Consider the following 21,285-nt stretch of genomic DNA (forward strand, 5'->3'; position numbering starts at 1 on the left):
TACTGACAAATCTGAAGGATTTCTGGAAGTTACCATGAAAAACTGAGAATAGGAACATGCATCAGGAACCGATATCTTAATAATGCTATCGAATGTCGAAATTATATCAACTGGTGATGTATCATTGTTCAAACTCAGATTTGCTTCTGAATGAATGTCCTAGTGGTAGGTAATTTTCCCTATAACATGAACAATGTATTATTGTTGGATAATGTTTCCAGACATGGGTTCATATCGTCATTTTGTTCCTTAAGATATTCTCTACAACTACTCAAAATTTATTGGAATTGATTTGTTATATCTTGTATATGTAGCATGATATCAGTTATTAATAAATGGCTTTATGGTTTCATACTCAGATGTTCCTGTACCATCCTGTATGTTTCTGTATAATGCGGTGTACTTAATATTATCGTACAAAATGATCCCAAGATAAGTGAAAATACTACCACTACTCTTGCCCATTGTACTCTTTATCACCACCACCACCGTCACCACTACAACTATGACTACTACTACCACTCTTATCACAATGTAACTCATATCTGGCGAATAAACAGAAAACCATACATCATGTTTGATTTACTTTACGGCTCTTCTTGTTAAATGCAGATATTACCACTCACAATGGTTTGCAGAGTATGCATGTAGATGTTTTAAACCTTGAACTTTTTTTTTTTTTTTTTTTGCCAGGGAGACATTTTGGTGACTGCTTCTGCTGCAGATACTGTGATGTATGCTTGGGATCTTGCTATGGAATCATACTCAGCCATAAGGAAAACACACGGTGGTGGTGTGAGCTTTATAGCATGGTCTCCTGAAAAGGTCTTTTCAGCAACCACTGGTGTCGTTTTCAGGTACTTATTGACAATGTTTCATTTTAGGAACTGTCTTGTTGTACTTGTTTGTTAAAACATTAAGACACATCTTTGTTCTGGATGAAGTCGGAACTTGAGGGATAATTATATCATTAAATAAATGAATGTTCTCACACTACTTACCAGCTCTTCAGATGTGTTGAGATACCCACAAAAATTGTATTGATTGGTGTAGCCTTTCAACCCAACCTAGAGGAATTTGGGGTCCTGCACCATTTTTGTTGTCTGAATTGTATGTACTAGTACAGAGTGAGCAACACAAAGCAGAACCCACAATGAATTATGTTACTAGTGTTTGTTGTTGCTGATAGTCAGATGATTGTGTGTCAGTGCAGTATATGCTTCACTGCAGTGCAGTGCTGTGAGTGGAGTTTAGCATATGTAAAATGCCTTATTCAGTCCAGGAGAGAATAGCTTTATTTGAGGCTTGTATTTATTTCCAGTTGGTTGAAGAAACACATCAGATGTTCATAGAAAAATTTCCAGGTGCTAATATCCTAGTGGAGAGTAGCCTACACAATTTAGTTAAAAAGTGGCATGCGGAATGAAATAAGTACTCCACAGGCTGTTGCCAATATTGAAAAGAGAATTACTGCCAGCCCAAAAATAAAATAAAACTAGTGTTCAAAGAATTTTGTGCACCATTAACTGATGGTGATGAATTCTCATGAGATATCAAGCATCCACTTGAAAATAAGAAAATTGGTGTTTGGTATAGTGGGACCAACATATTTTAACTAGACTGTCAGAATACAGGTTTATGTAACAAGTTTCAGAGAATTTTTTGTGGAATTAACTGATAGTGAAGCAGAATACAGCTTCTTTCAACAATATGGAGCAATGTGTCTCACTTCAAATGTCTCACTGAATCACATTTGTGCAGCTTTTACAAATGAGGCTTGTCAGCAGTGGACGGTGGCATCAACATTCCTCAGACCTGTCTCCTTCCGTTTTTTTCATTTGTGGCTATTGAAAGGAGAGAATTTATACATCTAATCCTCACAGTGTTGACAAACTGAAGAACAACATTCAATGGAAAATGAATGAAATTGGAAACTACGTTTTGCATCAGACAACTCTGTATATTATCAGTCAAACACAAAAACGTGTCGCTGCCCAGGGTGATCATTTTGGACATATTTTGTAACAATAATGTTAAATAAATGCAACATTTATGTTACATTGAATCCATAAAATTTCATACCAATGTAATCTACTGATTTTACAGTGATTTCGTTATAGGTTCAGTTTTATGTTGATCACCAGCCTCAGAGCTTCGACATCAAATTGCTCTATTACTGTTGGGGCCTCAATGCTGAATGATAGAAAGAGTCAACAATGGAGTGGCAAATACAGAAACATTCTTGATGATAGTTACAATAATATGAAATTTTCCTTTTATCTTCCTGAGCAGCAGCTAGATGATCACCCATTTGTGCACATTAGTAGCAGGGCTGTCAGAAAAATAAAAGAAAGACAGATAAGATATCTGTGTAATATTCTCTTTTATGTATGTGTGATGTGTTACTGTTGCACCTTCAGACGTGTTTATCTAGGGCAAAAATTGCTGAAAAACTGACTGTCCCTTGCTTAAATAACAAGATTATTGCTTAAAAGCAAACTGTTTTTGTGCAGTCATTCTTTAAGGAAATCAGTGTATAGTAAAACAGTGTAGTGTATTTCAATGAAAGCATGCAGAAAATGTCTTACTTCCGTGCAAGGCTACCCTCCAGAAAATAGTTCGTAACACTTAAATTTGTATTTGATTATAAAAATTTTTTCTTTTTGAGAAAAACTTTTCTTGCTGTTGCCAGTTTGCATTCTATACTGTCTTTACTATGGCCATTGTCAGTTACTTTACTGCCCAAATAGCTGAACTCATTGCCCACTTTTTGTGTTACATTTTGTAATCTAGTTCTGTCGATATCATCTGCTTTAATTTGACTGCATTCCATTACTCTCATTTTTACTTTTGTTGAAAATACAGCAATCATATCTTTTCAAGACATTATCCATTTCATTCAACTGTTCTTGCAAATCATTTACAGTCTATGACAAAATTACAATGTCATTGGAAAACTGCAGAGTTTTTTCTACCTTTTCTCTGAACTTTCATTCTTCTTCCAAATCTCTCCTTGGTGCACTTTACTGCTTGCTCAATTTACAGATCAAATACTGTCAGTGAGAGGCTACAACCTGTCTCATTCTCTTCTCAACCACTGCTTCCCTTTCATGCCCTTTAACTCCTTTAATTATAGTCTGGTCACTGTCCAAATTATAGAAAACCTTTCACTCCCTGTGTATGTTACTGTTGCTACCTCCAGAATTTCAAAGTGTGTTTCCCAGTCAGTATTGTCAAAAGCCTTCAGTAAATCAACAAATTCTATAAATATAGGTTTGCTTTCTTCAGTGTATCTTGTAAGGTAAGTCGTAGGTCAGAACTGCCTTGTGTTTTTACATTTCTCCAGAACCCAAACTAGTCTTCAATAGGCTCAGCTTATACCACTTTTTCCATTCTCTGTAAATAATTCTAGTCAGTATTTTGGAGTAATGATGTATTAAACTGATGGTTCTGTAATATTCACATCTATTAGCACATGCCCCCCCCCAACTTCCCCCCCCCCCTCCCTCCCATGAACCATCCATGGACCATGGACCGTGCCGTTGGTGGGGAGGCTTGCATGCCTCAGCGATACAGATGGCCGTACCGTAGGTGTAACCACAACAGAGGGGTATCTGTTGAGAGGCCAGACAAACGTGTGGTTCCTGAAGAGGGGCAGCAGCCTTTTGAGTAGTTTCAGGGTCAACAGTCTGGATGATAGACTTATCTGGCCTTGTAACACCAACCAAAACGGCCTTGCTGTGCTGGTACTGCGAACGGCTAGAAGCAAGGGGAAACTACAGCCTTAATTTTTCCCGAGGGCATGCAGCTTTACTGTATGGTTAAATGATGACGACGTCCTCTTGGGTAAAATATTCTGGAGCTAAAATAGTCCCCCATTCGGATCTCCAGGCAGGGACCACTCAAGAGGACATTGTTATCAGGAGAAAGAAAACTGGCGTTCTATGGATCGGAGTGTGGCTGTCAGATCCCTTACTCGGGCAGGTAGGTTAGAAAATTTAAAAAGGGAAATGGCTAAGTTAAAGTTAGATATAGTGAGAATTAGTGAAGTTCGGTGGCAAGAGGAACAAGACTTTTGGCCAGGCGAATACAGGGTTATAAAATCAAAATCAAATACGGGTAATGCAGGAGTAGGTTTAATAAGGAATAAAAAAATAGGGTTGCGGGTAAGCTACTACAAACAGTATAGTGAACGAATTATTGTGGCCATGATAGACATGAAGCCCACGCCTACTGCAGTAGTACAAGTTTATATGCCAACTAACTCTGCAGATGACGAAGAAATTGATGAAATGTATGATAAGATAAAAGAAATTATTCAGGTAATGAAGGGAGACGAAAATTTAACGGTCATGGGTGACTGGAATTCGAGAGTAGGAAAAGGGAGAGAAGGAAACATAGTAGGTGAATATGGATTGGGGCTAAGAAATGAAAGAGGAAGCCAACTGGTAGAATTTTGCACAGAGCACAACTTAATCATAGCTAACACTTGGTTCCAGAACCATAAAGAAAGTTGTATACATGAAAGAAGCCTGGAGATACTGACAAGTTTCAGATAGATTATGTAATGGTATGACAGAGATTTAGGAACCAGGTTTTAAATTGTAAGACTTTTCCAGGGGCAGATGTGGACACTGACCACAATCTGTTGGTTATGAACTGTAGATTAAAACTGAAGAAACCACAAAAAGGTGAGAATTTAAGGAGATGGGAGCTGTATAAACTGACTAAACCAAAGGTTGTGCAGAGTATCAGGGAGAGCATATGGGAACAATTGACAGGAATGGGGGAAAGAAATACAGCAGAAATAGAATGGGTAGCTCTGAGGGATGAAGTAGTGAAGGCAGCAGAGGATCAAGTAGGTAAAAAGATGAGGGCTAGTAGAAATCCTTGGGTAACAGAAGAAATATTGAATTTAATTGATGAAAGAAGAAAATATAAAAATGCATTAAATGAAGCAGGCAAAAAGGAATACAAATGTCTCAAAAATGAGATCGACAGGAAGTGCAAAATGGCTAACCAGGGATGGCTAGAGGACAAATATAAGGCTGTAGAGTTTTATCTCACTGGGGGTAAGATATATACTGCCTACAGGAAAATTACACAGACCTTTGGAGAAAGGGAACCACTTGCATGAATATCAAGAGCTCAGATGGAAACCCAGTTCTAAGCAACGAAGGGAAAGCAGAAAGGTGGAAGGAGTATATAGAGGGTCTATACTAGGGCGATGTACTTGAGGACAATATTATGAAAATAGAAGAGGATGTAGATGAAGGTGAAATGGGAGATATGATACTGTGTGAAGAGTTTGACAGAGCACCTAAAGACCTGAGTCGAAACAAGGCCCCGGGAGTAGACAACATTCCATTAGAAATACTGACAGCTTTGGGAGAGCCAGTCCTGACAAAACTCTACCATCTGGTGAGCAAGATGTATGAGACAGGTGAATTAACCTCAGACTTCAAGAAGAATATAATAATTCCAATCCCAAAGAAACCAGGTGTTGACAGATGTGAAAATTACCGAACTATCAGTTTAATAAGTCGCAGCTGCAAAATACTAACACGAATTCTTTACAGACGAATGGAAAAACTGGTAGAAGCCGACCTTGGAGAAGATCAGTTTGGATTCCGTAGAAATGTTGGGAGCGAAAGGCTATTTACAATTTGTACAGAAACAATATGGCAGTTATAAGAGTTGAGGGGCATGAAAGGGAAGCAGTGGTTGGGAAGGGAGTGAGACAGGGTTGTAGCCTCTCCCCGATGTTATTCAGTCTGTATACTGAGCAAGCAGTAAAGGAAACAAAAGAAAAATTTGGAGTAGGTATTAAAATCCATGGAGTAGAAATAAAAACTTTGAGATTCGCCGATGAAATTGTAATTCTGTCAGAGACAGCAAAGGACTTGGAAGAGCAGTTGAACGGAATGGACAGTGTCTTGAAATGAGGATATAAAATGAACATCAACAAAAGCAAAACGAGAATAATGGAATGTAGTCGAATTAAACCGGGTGATGCTGAGGGAATTAGATTAGGAAATGAGACGCTTATAGTAGTAAATGAGTTTTGCTATTTGGGGAGCAAAATAACTGATGATGGTCGAAGTAGAGAGGATATAAAATGTAGACTGGCGATGGCAAGGAAAGCGTTCCTGAAGAAGAGAGATTTGTTAACATCGAGTATAGATTTAAGTGTCAGGCAGTCGTTTCTGAAAGTATTTGTATGGAGTGTAGCCATCTATGGAAGTGAAACATGGACGATAAATAGTTTGGACAAGAAAAGAATAGAAGCTTTCAAAATGTGGTGCTACAGAAGAATGCTGAAGATTAGATGGGTAGATCACATAACTAATGAGGAGGTATTGAATAGAATTGGGGAAAAGAGGAGTTTGTGGCACAAATTGACAAGAAGATGGTACCGGTTGGTAGGACATGTTCTGAGGCATCAGGGGATCACAAAGTTAGCATTGGAGGCAGCGTGGAGGGTAAAAATCGTAGAGGGTGACCAAGAGATGAATACACTAAGCAGATTCAGAAGGATGTAGGTTGCAGTAAGTACTGGGAGATGAAGAAGCTTGGCACAGTGTAGAGTAGCATGGAAAGCGGCATCAAACCAGTCTCAGGACTGAAGACCACAGCAGCAGCAGCAACAACAACAACAACACCTGCCTACTTTGGAGCTGGAAATATTACATTCTTCTTAAAGTTTAATGGTATTTCGCCTATCTTGCACACCAGTTGGAATAGTTTTGCCATGACTGGCTCTGCCAAAGATGTGAGTAGTTCTGAGGGATTGTTGTCTACTACATGGACCATGTTTTGTCTTAGGTCTGTCAGTCTCCTCCTCCTCCTCGTCCTCCTCTTCTTATTCTTCCATTTCAAGGAGAGGTTGTTGGCCTGTTCCAAAAGCAAAAGGACTTGATAAAACTGTTGTCTCCATCTCTTCATTTGTCATTGCATATTTCATTTTGCAGTGTGGCTGTAATGATTTGCTTGCCATTGCAGGTGTTCAGGTCCCATCTTTTTGATGTGAGTGTACCTTTTTTTCTGCTTTTGTCATTTTGATGTCTAGTTGCTGTCATAAATCTTCACTCCACACTCTGCCTCTTAATGTTAGTTCAAGAAGTGATCTGAAAAACTTAATTTTAGCTGCTGCAATTCTTCTCTTTTATTAGACTCCAGTTTTCACTGCCATTCAGAATAGCAGGCTTAGCCACTACTTTGTGTAGCTTTAATGTTAGGTCTTTTCTCATAGTTCTGCCAAGATACCTCCATAAGAAGTCATTTATAGCATTGTATTTAAGTATTTTTAATCACATTTGAATCAGTTTAATATATTTATTTCTCTGGCTTGAGATATTTAAACAAATTTACATGTTCTATTATTTTTATTGTTACTTTTGCTCTCCTTATGTGTTTCCCTTCCATTGCCATTACTCTTTTTTTTTTGCCGACCTAGCCATTCAATAGGTTTGTGTAAGATGTTGTTCAATTTAAACACATTTTCTTGTAAAGGGCTTTAGAAGAAAATGTGTTTAAATTAAATAACATTTTACACACTTACCAAATGGTTAATCTGTAACTAAAATAAAAGTATTGGCAACGAAAAGGAAACACATAAGAAGAGCAAAATATTGATCAACAGTAACATAACTAAACAGGTAAATTCATTTAAATGTGTCTTTATGCTCTGGCAAATTCTTCTCGCAATATCATACTTCCCATCTCATCACTTTAGGCCCTTACCCTTTCTATAATACTGCAGTCATTCATTTCCTTTGTATAGCCTCTCTGTGTATTTCTTCCACCGTTTCCTTCTTTGCTTCATACTGGTTTTCCATCTGAGCTCTTTATAATCACACAGCTACTTCTCTTTTCTCCAAAGGTATCTTTAATTTTTCTATAGGTGGTATCGATCTTTCCCCAAGTTATTTATTTTTCTTTAGCTTTGCATTTGTTCTCTTGCAGTTTTGCTACCGTCAGTCACTATCTCATCTCTGAAAGCTACCAATTCTTCTTTTACTGTATTGCCTACCCCCGCTTCAGCCAGACATTTAATGATGGCCCCCTTTGAACCTCCTAACAACCTCTGGTTCTTTCAACTTGTCCTGTCTTCATTCTCCTTAACTACCTATCTTTCTGCAATTTCTTAACTTTTGCGTAACTAATGTGTGTTGTACGCTTCATTGTATAAACTACTTTAAAACATAAACCTCTGAACCAATGTTTAGGTTGTAATACAACGGCCTTCCTCATGGCAAGACTGGTTTTACGGGAGGAAAGATAACCCTATTTATCACAAACAATTGGTGTCAATATGTCATATTTGTCGAACTTTATTGAACCTAGTATATAATATCAATATAATAGAGGGAAACATTCCACGTGGGAAAAATATATCTAAAAACAAAGATGATGTGACTTACCGAACGAAAGCGCTGGCAGGTCGATAGACACACAAACACAAACAAACACAAACACACACACAAAATTCAAGCTTTCGCAACAAACTGTTGCCTCATCAGGAAAGAGGGGAAGGAGAGGGAAAGACGAAAGGATGTGGGTTTTAAGGGAGAGGGTAAGGAGTCATTCCAATCCCGGGAGCGGAAAGACTTACCTTAGGGGGAAAAAGGGACGGGTATACACTCGCACACACACACATATCCATCCACACATATACAGACACAAGCCAGGGTTGCAGCCAGAGATGGGAACTTTAAGTGTGAGGCCTTTGGGGGTAATGCCAAATGTCAGACAAGCCTGAGAAAATAGAATATGGGAGCGTATGGGAGCGTGTTTTTTTTCATCTCATGTTACACTTTCCACCTTCTAATACCATGTCACCCTCACAACACCCCCACAACGACCCCATTCAGTTTTATTTACATTCCCTCCGCAAACATGCCTTCGCCCTAGCCAGATTACGCTCCCATATTCTATTTTCTCAGGCTTGTCCGACATTTGGCATTACCCCCAAAGGCCTCACACTTAAAGTTCCCATCTCTGGCTGCAACCCTTGGCTTGTGTCTGTTTATGTGTGGATGGATATGTGTGTGTGTGCGAGTGTATACCCGTCCCTTTTTCCCCCTAAGGTAAGTCTTTCCGGTCCCGGGATTGGAATGACTCCTTACCCTCTCCCTTAAAACCCACATCCTTTCGTCTTTCCCTCTCCTTCCCCTCTTTCCTGATGAGGCAACAGTTTGTTGCGAAAGCTTGAATTTTGTGTGTGTGTTTGTGTTTGTTTGTGTGTCTATCGACCTGCCAGCGCTTTCGTTCGGTAAGTCACATCATCTTTGTTTCTAGTATATAATATGCTAGTCATGGCGAGAGAGACTGGGTAGGAGCTATTTGTGGATGACTGGCAAGAGTCTGTCGGACTGTCTGTCGGACTGTCTGTCGGACTGTCTGTCGGACTGTCTGTCGGACTGTCTGTCGGACTGTCTGTCGGACTGTCTGTCGGACTGTCTGTCGGACTGTCTGTCGGACTGTCTGTCGGACTGTCTGTCGGACTGTCTGTCGGACTGTCTGTCGGACTGTCTGTCGGACTGTCTGTCGGACTGTCTGTCGGACTGTCTGTCGGACTGTCTGTCGGACTGTCTGTCGGACTGTCTGTCGGACTGTCTGTCGGACTGTCTGTCGGACTGTCTGTCGGACTGTCTGTCGGACTGTCTGTCGGACTGTCTGTCGGACTGTCTGTCGGACTGTCTGTCGGACTGTCTGTCGGACTGTCTGTCGGACTGTCTGTCGGACTGTCTGTCGGACTGTCTGTCGGACTGTCTGTCGGACTGTCTGTCGGACTGTCTGTCGGACTGTCTGTCGGACTGTCTGTCGGACTGTCTGTCGGACTGTCTGTCGGACTGTCTGTCGGACTGTCTGTCGGACTGTCTGTCGGACTGTCTGTCGGACTGTCTGTCGGACTGTCTGTCGGACTGTCTGTCGGACTGTCTGTCGGACTGTCTGTCGGACTGTCTGTCGGACTGTCTGTCGGACTGTCTGTCGGACTGTCTGTCGGACTGTCTGTCGGACTGTCTGTCGTAGTGTCTGTCGTAGTGTCTGTCGGACTGTCTGTCGGACTGTCGCCAATTGTCAACAAGCCAGTTAGTTCATGAATAGCCACCTTCCTGTCCTCTCCTGCTTGCCATGACTAGCCTGTTGTATTCTAGGATCAGTGAAGTTTCACAAATCTGACATGTTGACACAGATTGATTGTGATAAATAGGGTTACCTTTCCTCCTGTAAAACCAGTCTTGTCATAAGGAAGGCCATTGTAATACATCTGAAACATATTTTGCACAGTGACACAGAAGAATTTTAATCATTCCTCAGTTTTGATCTGCACTACATAATGAATAAATCATGATCAAACTGCTCATATGCCCCTGAAAATGTTTTGCTATTTAAAATCTGTTTTTGAAAGCCTCCCCGCCCCACTTCGAGACCCATGTTTTGTGGATGGAAGAGCTTACATGGGGTTATCTTTGCTCACTTCATTTGCTTCTATTCCATCCTTTGTTGCTGTCTCAGAGTGCTACATTTATCTCTGTTTCACAGTATGTATCTCTCTTTACTTTTTTCCTTTCATATCCTTCCTTACACATATATGATTTATCACCCACTTGCAACATTCTCAACTATGCTGCATACGTTAGCTACAACACCTTGGTGTAATTTTGTGACTGCATGAATTGCACAGTGTAAGTCTGCCTGTCACAGCAGTTGGTAGATTTCAATGTAATGTGTCTTCATTAAACTTCGCACTCTCATCGTACAACGTTCTCCGATTGGTTCTGACACACTGTTGTGCATCTCATCACTGTAAATACAGGGTGGCACAATGTGAACACATGGATTTGAACTTTATGCTAGAAGTGGAGAGTAGTAGTCAGTTACCTTTGGAGCTGTTATTTTTTCGGTTAGAGCATCCAGTTTCAGTAACAATGGCACAATGGACCGTTTAGCATCGTGTTCTCACTGCTGAACATCATTTCAAAAGTAATGAATCCATTATCACTGTTCAACAGCTTTTCTGTACACATTTCAATGTTGTGCGTAGTTGTTTGATACCTGATCACAATGCTATATTCTGTTGTCCTACTTCTTTTCACACAACTGGATCCATTATGAAGAAAAAGTCGACTGGTCGTCCTAGTACGGCACGAATTCTAGAAAGTGTCAGCAGAATAAGACTGTCTCTTCTTCAAAGTCTTGCTGTACTCAGTGTTTTGGCATATCCCGTCACTTGTTTTAGTGCATCTTGAACTGTGAGTTACAATCCCATCTCTATAATTTATGATTATGCAGGAACTTCACGAACATGATTTTGACTAACAGAGACTGTTTTGTGATTATATCTTTATGTTCTGCTGCTAACAATGTTTTGTTAATGATAAGCAATGAAGCTCACATTCCCTTGAATTGTTTTGTAAACAAGCTGATGGCACAATGGTTAGCAGACTGGACTTGCATTCAGGATGACGATAATTCAAACCTACATTCGGTCATCCTGATCTAGATTTTCCGTGATTTTCCTAAATCACTTCAGGTAAATGCCGGGACACTTCCTTTAAAAGGGCAAGGCCGACTTCCTCCTCTATCCTTCCCTATCCGATGTGACCGATAACCTTACTGTTTGGTACCCTCCCCCAAACCAACCAACCAACCTTTAACAAGCAAAACTATCATCATTGGGCAACAGACAACATGAAAGAATTGCATCATAAGTCACGGTACAATGTGACCATGTGCTGTGAAGTTTCCAAAGTGGGGATCGAGTATCATTAGGCCTTATTTTCTTTATTGATGTATTTATTTATTTATTTTGAAGAAGATGGCACTAGTGTTACAGTAAATCCTGAACTTTTTGTCGCAGTGCTATGCAATTTTTTGTGACCACAACGTGAGCCTTTGGGGATTAACATGTGGTTGCAAGATGGAGTCACAGCTCATACAGCTAATCCATCCATGGCAGTTGTTCGAGAATTTTTTTTTCTCAACACTTGATCCCGAGAATTGTTTTCTCAACACTTGATCCCGAGAATTGTTTTCTCAACACTTGATCTCGAGAATTGTTTTCTCAACACTTGATCTCACATTTCGGCAATCTCCAGTGGCCTGAATGATTATCAGATCCATCAATTTGCCACTTCTTCTTATGGGGTCATTTGAAATGTGAAGTTGATTGCTGCAAACCTCATTCACTCAACAATCTGAAGGTTGCAAAAAATGAAGAAATTGCTGCTGTTTCACAGGATACTTAGAAAACAGATAGGCAGAACTTTAAAGAAAGACTTAATGTGTATGCATGATGGAACACCATCTTTTTCATGTTATCTTTAAAAAATAATTGGAATTCTTAAAATGGGTAACTGACAGGTTGTACTGGTGTAAATACATTTTATATATGATCAAATCATAGTACTTTGAAATTCATGTGTTCTTTTTGTGCCACCCTGTATGTCACATAATTTTCCTGTGTGATCGATCACATCTCATTCTTTGCAAGCTTAGTCTCTGCACATACAAGCTCAAAATATTTTCATAAAAAGAAATTACAACTATAGCGATTCTTTTGCATTACTAACCAAAAGAATAGTTATTATTTTTACCATTATCCAATATCTTTCCTTCTCAAATAGTTTTGGACAAGTCTTCTGCTCGACAGCAGCTCGCAACACCCCCCCCCCCCCCCCCGCCCGCCCCCTGCTCTCTCTCTCTCTCTCTCTCTCTCTCTCTCTCTCTCTCTCTCTCTCTCTCTGTCTGTCTGTCTGTCTGTGTGTGTGTGTGTGTGTGTGTGTGTGTGTGTGTGTGTGTGTGTGTGTGTGTGTGTTGGGGAGGGGGGGGAGTAATGTAAGTTCATATGTTGAGCTGCAGTGTCTCAGTTCTTATGCTTTCCATTCCTCAACAGTTCAGCTATACAACTTTTTCGAACATTTCATTGTGTGTAGGATTGTAATTTTCCTTCTAATAATTGGCATCGTTTAACTTGTTTCTAAAATTTAATACACGTAACAGCCAACATTATTTGCTGTTAATTTGAAACAGTAGATTATGGATCAGGAAAAGAACATGTGGCTCAGTAGCCTGGTACAAGTCTTGCAGTTGGGTTTGACTGGCATATCCCTAACTTACCTTAGGAATCGTATCGGGCACTGGGGAAAAGCGATATACAGTTAAGTGCATTGGTGCTAGGAGTAGGTACATAGGTGTTACAGCTGACAACTTTTTCATTAATGATTCTTAAAATTTATGATAGAACACAAACAGAAAATTGATATTTATTTTCTGTAGTATTCTTTTCCATTACTTCAATATATTTTCATACATTATAGATTAGATATTGCATATAGTATTTATATTGTCTACAATTTTCTGGTAATGTATCTTCCTGTTATTGGTTACAGAGTATGGGAAACCAACACATGGACATCTGAGCAGTGGACTCTGCCATTTGGACATGTTAAAACAGCTTGCTGGAGTCCTTGTGGATCTGTTTTGTTGTTTGCAACATCTCATGAGACTGTCATATATTCTTTATCATTCACAAGAGCTGTGACAGTCTTCTTGGCTGATGCAGAGAAAGCTAGTAGAACAGCCATACCTGTTGCTGATGTTACACCTAGTGAGACAGACACTACTGGTGATAGGTGAGTTTGTGTGTGTGTGTGTGTGTGTGTGTGTGTGTGTGTGTGTGTGTGTGTGTGATGCATGCAGCAATAATTCCTTTCTGGAACGGGTAAGAGACAGAATCACATCCTGTTAAACAACATACTGTAATTTTTACACTTGTCACCCAGATTATTACAGGATGGCTAGCAATCTTTGAAAACCAGGAATTAGCTGTGAATCTTACATAGCCTTGAAAAACCAGGAAACAAAACCAGGAAATTCAAGTGAAGTCCTGGAATTTAAAACTGTTATATAAATTTAAAACTGTTATATAAAAAAATAATAAAGTCAATATTTTCTTATCAACATGTAGCAAGCGCCTGACACTATTACGGCACTTGTGGGGGAAGCGAATGTGCAGGTGGACATTATATTATGTCAAGCTAGATACTATGAAGAAATATTTGCAGCTTCCGCAAACTGAAGTAAGCTCTACATGCTTCGTAGCTTCTGCTGTGATTGCTAGATGGCAGTAGTGGTACGTGCAGAAAAATTCTTCAGTTTTGAAACTTTTTTTAATTGCTTTGAAACTTTTTTAATTGCGTTTTGTTTGGTGGATATTAGATAACATTCAAGTTGTCTCTGTTTCAAGCATTTTGTGTTCTTTAGAGTTGATTGTATTTCAGAGTGTACAGTGGGTAGGAGAAAAGTTGGGAGCAAATGATTTACAAAGCCCTTGATGAGTCTGCAGATGATGGAAAGGAAAGATTTGATGATGATTCAGATTACATGTCATCTGAAAATAGCAGTAGTTCTAGAATATTTGAAGACAAGTTGCTGCATACGTTTATCATATTATTTTCACTGAATCATAGAATACGAGACAAGTCAATGTAAAGTTGGACTGCATATCTCTCAATGTATCAATTTGTATCATATTGTACTCTACGAACGCTAAATTTTGCATTGAACTTATGTTTTGTGTGTTTCTGTAGATGTAAATGTGCTGTAAACTAAATTAAACATAAAGATTGCGTATTTGTATACGTATTTCAGTACTAGAACTTCTTTTCAGTTTTTTTTCTGCAAAAATTACTGTAAATTTAAATTTCATCTGTGTAATCAGGTATAACAGTAGCTGTACTGAAACATGTTTATTTAAAGTAAAAAGTACAATAAATCCAAAAATGTTGCAAAATTCCAACAACATATTAGTACACACAAGTTGTAACTTTGGATAAATCACATATTTTAGCCAGTCCACAGGTAACAGTAGCTACCTACGAGATCAGCACCATATGGATTAGGGAGAGACAGTCATTATTACTGTGAACTCGTGAGATGTAAAAGAAAATATTGTAAGTGGCAGGCTAATAAGTGGAAAGTTTTATACAATGTTTCATAGACTTCGACAGTATCCAAATAATTTTTTTCAATATTTTCGAATGAGTGATGAAAATTTTTATCAATTACTTTGCGTGTTAACCTTATTAACATATGTTTCATTCAGCTCACTGGAAAGGTGTACTCAATGGACAATTATGGAATGGACATCAGTGTGTTCTGCAAGAGTAGCACTATGTTTCAAATTTAATTTTGGGTGCAGCAACAAATCATTAAGGGGACATAAGGACAGTTCACGGAAATGCTGTTTCTGATGAAGCAGGAAACTTTTTTGGTACAGGATTTAGAGGAACACACAATGCAAATGAAATCTTAAGAATACATCACATTTTCTTCCACTCCAAACCAGAATTGTTAGTTTTCTAATACGAGATAATTTCAGTGAAATATAATGCGACATGTCTGCTCACTAAGTGGTCACCCATGCAGTATTGTTATGAGAAACGGGTCTCAAGCTTTGTAATTAAGCAGTTTTTAATTTTTCTAATGTTCTTTCACTCAGGCGAAATATATTCTCAGGCACACTTTACTCATAAAAAATTCAGAGAATGAAGTGCATTCTTTGTTTTATTAATGTGACCTACTCTGCTGACAGTTGGCAACCAAATGGGATTGGAGAATGCATGGAAAGTGGCAGTTTGGTCACATGGTGTGCTGCTATCAAATCCTAGCAATGCTGTGACAGTTTTGTCTTTTGCTTGTTAGTGATCAAAAGTGTCACCCGATTCTCACATCGTAACATGCAAGCATCTCCATGTATACCCGCAGAATGGACAAGAGTAGCTGACAGAAATCACTGTGTGCACTAATCTTAAGTGTTAAAACAGTAGCAAAAAACTTTCTTCTGTGTTTTTGTTGCTTTTCACAACACAACTTCGAAAGTTGACAAAATATAGTCAACTGTGATGTCAATAATAGGGCATACAGCAGGGATGGGGCATATTTATCTTAAAATTACCTGTTTCTGGTTATTCAGTGTACCTGACTCTGATGTCTAAAGGGCCATTGTCAAATAATTTAAGAGAGTTCATGATTTTAAAAAGGGCCAATGTCCTCTTAATTCCTTTAATTTTGAAGTTGAAAATTCTAGAAATTTATTATTTAAAAATAAGCTTTAGTTAAGGTGATTTACTATAATGATAGTAACAAATAGCCCAAAATATACTGTTAATAGTTGTCAGAAAATGACAGAAAATATTCAGAAGCTTATAACTTAAAACTAAGATTCTTGACATTGGCCCTTTTAGATGGTTTCCCATCCACTTATGAGTCGTGGCTACAGTTTCTCTTGAGGTTTCAAACCTCTAGTGTTATTCATTATTGCTGTACGTTCAGCATCAGAGAACTGCAAACACACTTTAATCATTCCTTATTGCTTCAGTAGTCCTCTTCTTTCTCTCAGTGGTTCTTGTGGACAATTCTCTTCAACTTTCATCTACTCTTCTCATTACTAAATTGTGATCTGCATCAATATCCTCTCTTTGGTATCTGATTTTGGAATCCCTGTCTCTGTATATAATCCAGTTGGAATCGTCCTGTCTCCAGGCCTCTTCCTATTATACCACATCGTCTTGTGATTCTTGAACAATGTATTCACAATTACCAGCTGAAATTTATAGCAGAACCCAATTAGTTTTTCTTCTTCTTGATTCCTATTACCAAATGCATATTCTATCTTACTCTTGCTTCTTTTCCTTCTCCTACTACTGCATTCCAGTCACCCAAGAGTAATAGATTTTCACACCCCTTTACATTCTACATTCCACATTTGATGTACTCACATGTTCTATATATATATCTCTTGTTTGTGTCATTGGCATGTATACCTAAACAATTGTTGTTGACATTGGTTTACTGTTGAATCTGACAAAAATAATCTCATTCACAGTTAACTTACTCTTCATGCAGCCTTCCTATTCATGATAAATCCTGCTACTGTTACATCATTTTCTGGTGCTGCTGATATTACCGTATATGTGTGTGACCAGAAATCATTACCTTCTTTCCATTTCATTCAGTGAGATTCCTGCCCCCCCCCCCCCCCCCTCTTCCCCCTTCCCACAACCATCCCTATATCTAAACTAAGTGTTTGCATTTCCCTCTCCAGAACTTCTAGCTTTCCTACTATATTCAGACTTCCAGCATTCCATGCTCAGATTTGTTTGCTATTTAACCTTTTTCTCATGGTCACATCAGCTTTGGCATACCTCTCCTGGAGATTTGAATGAGGGAATAATATGGAATATTTTTCCAAGGAAGATGCTCATGACACTGTCCATTTATAGGCTGCTTGTCATGTGGTTACATGTTGTGTGTATTTAGAGGTGCATCCACACAATGCCTTTTTCTGTTGGGTTTTGGGCATGCGCATAAATTTCCAACAGCACAACTACTCGTGTGCATTTGTGCATGTGGAATTTCTTGGAAATGGAGACCGTGTGTTAAGTGCATTGCTTCCTGCCTTTGATGGAAACCTTTGTGCATCTTAGCAGATGACACGCAGCTGGGGCCCATGTGTGTTTCATTGTGTTGTGTGTTGAGGTTATGTTGTGAAGCTTTTTATATGCAATAATGACTGTTGACTCCAAAAGAATCATGCTTAAATTTATAGAAATGTTTTAATTAATGCTGCTACTAAAAATTATTGCCCTGAGCATCAAGTATGAGATAAAAGGTCTCCACTCATATTATTACAAAGAACAAGATACCATAAGTTTCGAAGTAGGGAAACAGAGAAGAATAGGACAGAAATATAAGAAAAGTGTTTATCAGAATTGTGGGTGAATATTCGTGCTACGGTGACTTAATAGCACAACAACTGAGGAGCATGACATCTCAACAATAGAAATGAGGGGGTGCGTGTAGCTCCTCAACAAACTGCTGAAAATAGAAATGAAGGATGTTGATCGTGCAAAAAATACAAAATAAGAAAACACAAACTCCATTCTAGTGGATTTTGGCATCTGTGAAATTGCTAAACTTGTTGAGTCCAAGGATGTCAATCCACACATAATCTTTCATGATTAAAGTTGTGTAAACGTTTTTTTTATAAAATGTGATACAAATGATGCATTGGAAGTTAATTAATCTTCATATAATGACTATGAAGCTCCCTTAAATATTTATCAGTTTCAGTAACAATCACTGAAATGGTTTGTTTTCAGATGTGAACTAAATAGTTCAAACTGATATATAAGTCACCAGTTACTAGCTAACAAAATGTTATTGCCTGCATTATAGCAGCAGTTTCCCGTGCATAAAATATAGAATTTTGCTGTGATCTGCCCCTGAAATTTGAAAACAAAATGTAGTCGTCACTTTGTATTTCTCGTACCTCTGTTATTTAGACACTACTTTACCTACAGTCACTTTTATGCTTTCTTTTTCTGCCACCTTTTCTTCACAGTAACTGCAGCACAAGCTCCCAATGAAAGAAGAGGATCCATAGCCGGCTGTTTTCACAATGGGGCAAAGTGTGGACACAAAAACGGCCATGCAACCATGTGTTCTTTCCACAAATTTTTGTGCATGCCCTTTTATTTTCATGTGTCTGCAATTGTGCATGAGGAAAGAGACATCATATGGACATACCTTAACACTTTTTCTGTTGTATGAATGTATACACGTCCTGCTACAGATGTGTATATGTGCACCACTTTGATTTTCTTACTGTGCTATGGACGGCAGCCTCTCCACTGCTGTGGATGAGTTGCTTCCATATCTCAGAATCTCTTCTTTATCATATGTGCAAGGACGTGAATGGGCACATCATATGCAACCATCCTTCAGATGTAGGATTGAATAACTCAAATGTAATGTGTTCTTACCTCTGCAAGCCCTTTAAAATTTGGTGTAATGTTTTACTTAATTTGATGCAATGCAGTTTCTATGACTGATAATGAAAATAAATTCCGTTATTTTATGAGTGAAGCTACCAGACTGCTAGATGTACAAAAATCATATTTTTTTCTCCTAGTAGTTCTCAAAAAATCGGATGATAAGTATTTCACATCAGCCAGAATGCCATCTCTCAGCATAGGCACCAGCCTTTGGCAACCAGTACAGCCATAACAAAAACTGCCTCAGCACGGAATGCAAAGAGCACCTCTGTAGCAGCGAAAGGGTCAGTGCAGTAATTTGCATTGCCGTCTGCATCCTTGTGCTGTTGGTCATTGTTGATTCTTCTGCATTTTGTAGGACAAGAGGGTGTCCCAAACCTCTATTCACTATTCAGCTCTCTTGTTGCTGGCAGAACAGGGTGACAGCTTACATTGGAAATATTTGGGCATCATTTCTGATGATCTATGTTCAAATTTTAAGTAGTGAGCAGGATAGAACATGGGACCTAGAACATTTTGATTACTAGTCAGAGAAGCTACCCCTAGACTTTGGATTTCATGATAGCAGAAATATTTTCAAGTATGTCATACTTTACAGAATTTTACTCGTGTGGTATGTAACAAATGTCCTTTTAATCTACATCTACATGTACATCTATACTCTGCAAACAACTGTGAGGTGCACGGCAGAGGGTACATCCCATTGTACCAGTTTTTAGTGTTTCTTCCTGTTCCATTCATGTATGGAGCACAGGGAGAATGATTGATTGAATGCCTCTGTGTGTGCAGTAATTATTCTACACTTATCCTCGTGATCCCTGTGTAAGCGATACACATAGTCTTTCTCAGGATAAGAGTCTGCCATTTCAGTTCCTTCAGTATCTCTGTGACATTCTCCCATGGATTAAACAAACCTTTGACCATTAGTGCTGCCCTTCTCTGTATACATTCAATATCCCCCTTAGTCCTATCTGGTACAGGTCCCACACACATGAGCAACATTTTAGGATTGGTCGCACGAGTGATTTGTAAGCAATGTCTTTTGTAGACTGATTGCACTTCCCTAGTATTCTACCAGTAAACTGAAGTCTATCACCTACTTTACCCACAACTGAACCTATGTGACCATTCCATTTCATACGCTTACGAAGTATTACACCCAGGTATTTGTATGAGTTGGCCGATTCCAACAGTGTCTCATTGATATTATAGTTATAGAATATTATGTATGGTTTTTTTTTTAAGTACACTGTTTTACATTTCTGAACATTTAGTGCAAGTTGTCAATCTCTGCACCATGTTGAAATCTTGTCAAGATCTGACTGGATATTTATGCAGCTTCTCTCAGATAGTACTTTATTATAGATAATGGCAACATCTACAAAAAGCCTGATTTTACTACTGATGATGTCTGTAATGTCATTAATATACAACATGAACAGCAAGGATTCCAACACACTTCCCTGGGCCCCACCCAAAGTTACTTCTATATCTGACGACAACTCTTCATCCAAGATAACATGCTGTGTTGTCCCTACCAAAATGTCCTTAATCCAGTCACAAATTTCACTTGATACCCCATACGATCATGTTTTTGACAATAAGCATAGGTGTGGTACTGAGCCAAATATTTTTCGAAATCAAGAAATTGCCGTGAACCAAAACTTTCAGTATGTCATTTGAGAAAAGTACGAGTTGGGTTTTGCATGATCGATATTTTCGAAAACCATGCTGGTTGGCATTGAGGAGGTCATTGTGTTCAAGATACCTCATTATATTTGAGATCAGAATATGTTCTAAGATGTTACAAAAAATCGATGTCAGGGATATTAGATAGTAGTTTTGTGGATCACTTCTACTACTATTCTTGTAGATGGGTGTGACCTGTCCCTTTTTTTTAAGAACTGGGCAGTTTTTTATTTGAGGGATCAATGATAGATTATAGTTAAGAGGGGCTAACTCGGCTGCAAATTCAGTCTAGAATCTGACAGGGATTCCATGTGGGCCTGGAGCTTTGTTCAATTTTAACAATTTTAGCTGTTTCTGAACACCACTAACACTAATACTTACTTCATTCATCTTTTCAGCGATATGAGGATTAAATTAGGGCAGTTCTCTTGAGTATTTCTTTGTAAAGGAACACTTGAAAATGGAATTAAGCATTTTAGCTTTTGATTTGTTATCCTCAATTTGAGTTCCTGTCTCATTCGCTAGGGACTAACTTTGGTACCACTAACAGCCTTTACAAACGACCAGAATTTCTTTGGATTTTCTCAAATGTCATTTGGCAATAATCTGCTACAGTAGTTGTTGAAGGCTCCATGCGTTTCTCTCTTGACAGCCAAATTAGTTTCATTCAGCATCTTTGTATCTATAGCCCTACATTTTGTTCTACATCTGTTACGCAGTAATCTCTGTTTCTTGAGAAGTTTCTTTACAG

The 21,285-nt window shown here is 38.7% G+C and overlaps 1 protein-coding gene across 4 annotated transcripts in view; it reads left to right on the top strand.

The window, feature by feature from the left end:
• The window catches only part of LOC126234603 (aladin-like), an 80,736-nt gene that overhangs the window by 39,861 nt on the left and 19,590 nt on the right, over positions 1 to 21,285 (top strand). For all 4 annotated transcript variants that reach the window (XM_049943327.1, XM_049943324.1, XM_049943323.1 and 1 more), the window contains exons 6-7: positions 694 to 857; positions 13,398 to 13,640. In XM_049943327.1, the coding sequence (XP_049799284.1) occupies positions 694 to 857; positions 13,398 to 13,640 (407 nt within the window). The remainder of the gene's footprint in view (positions 1 to 693; positions 858 to 13,397; positions 13,641 to 21,285) is intronic.

Source organism: Schistocerca nitens, chromosome 2, assembly GCF_023898315.1.
Source record: "Schistocerca nitens isolate TAMUIC-IGC-003100 chromosome 2, iqSchNite1.1, whole genome shotgun sequence".
Classification (NCBI taxonomy): Eukaryota; Metazoa; Arthropoda; class Insecta; order Orthoptera; family Acrididae; genus Schistocerca; species Schistocerca nitens.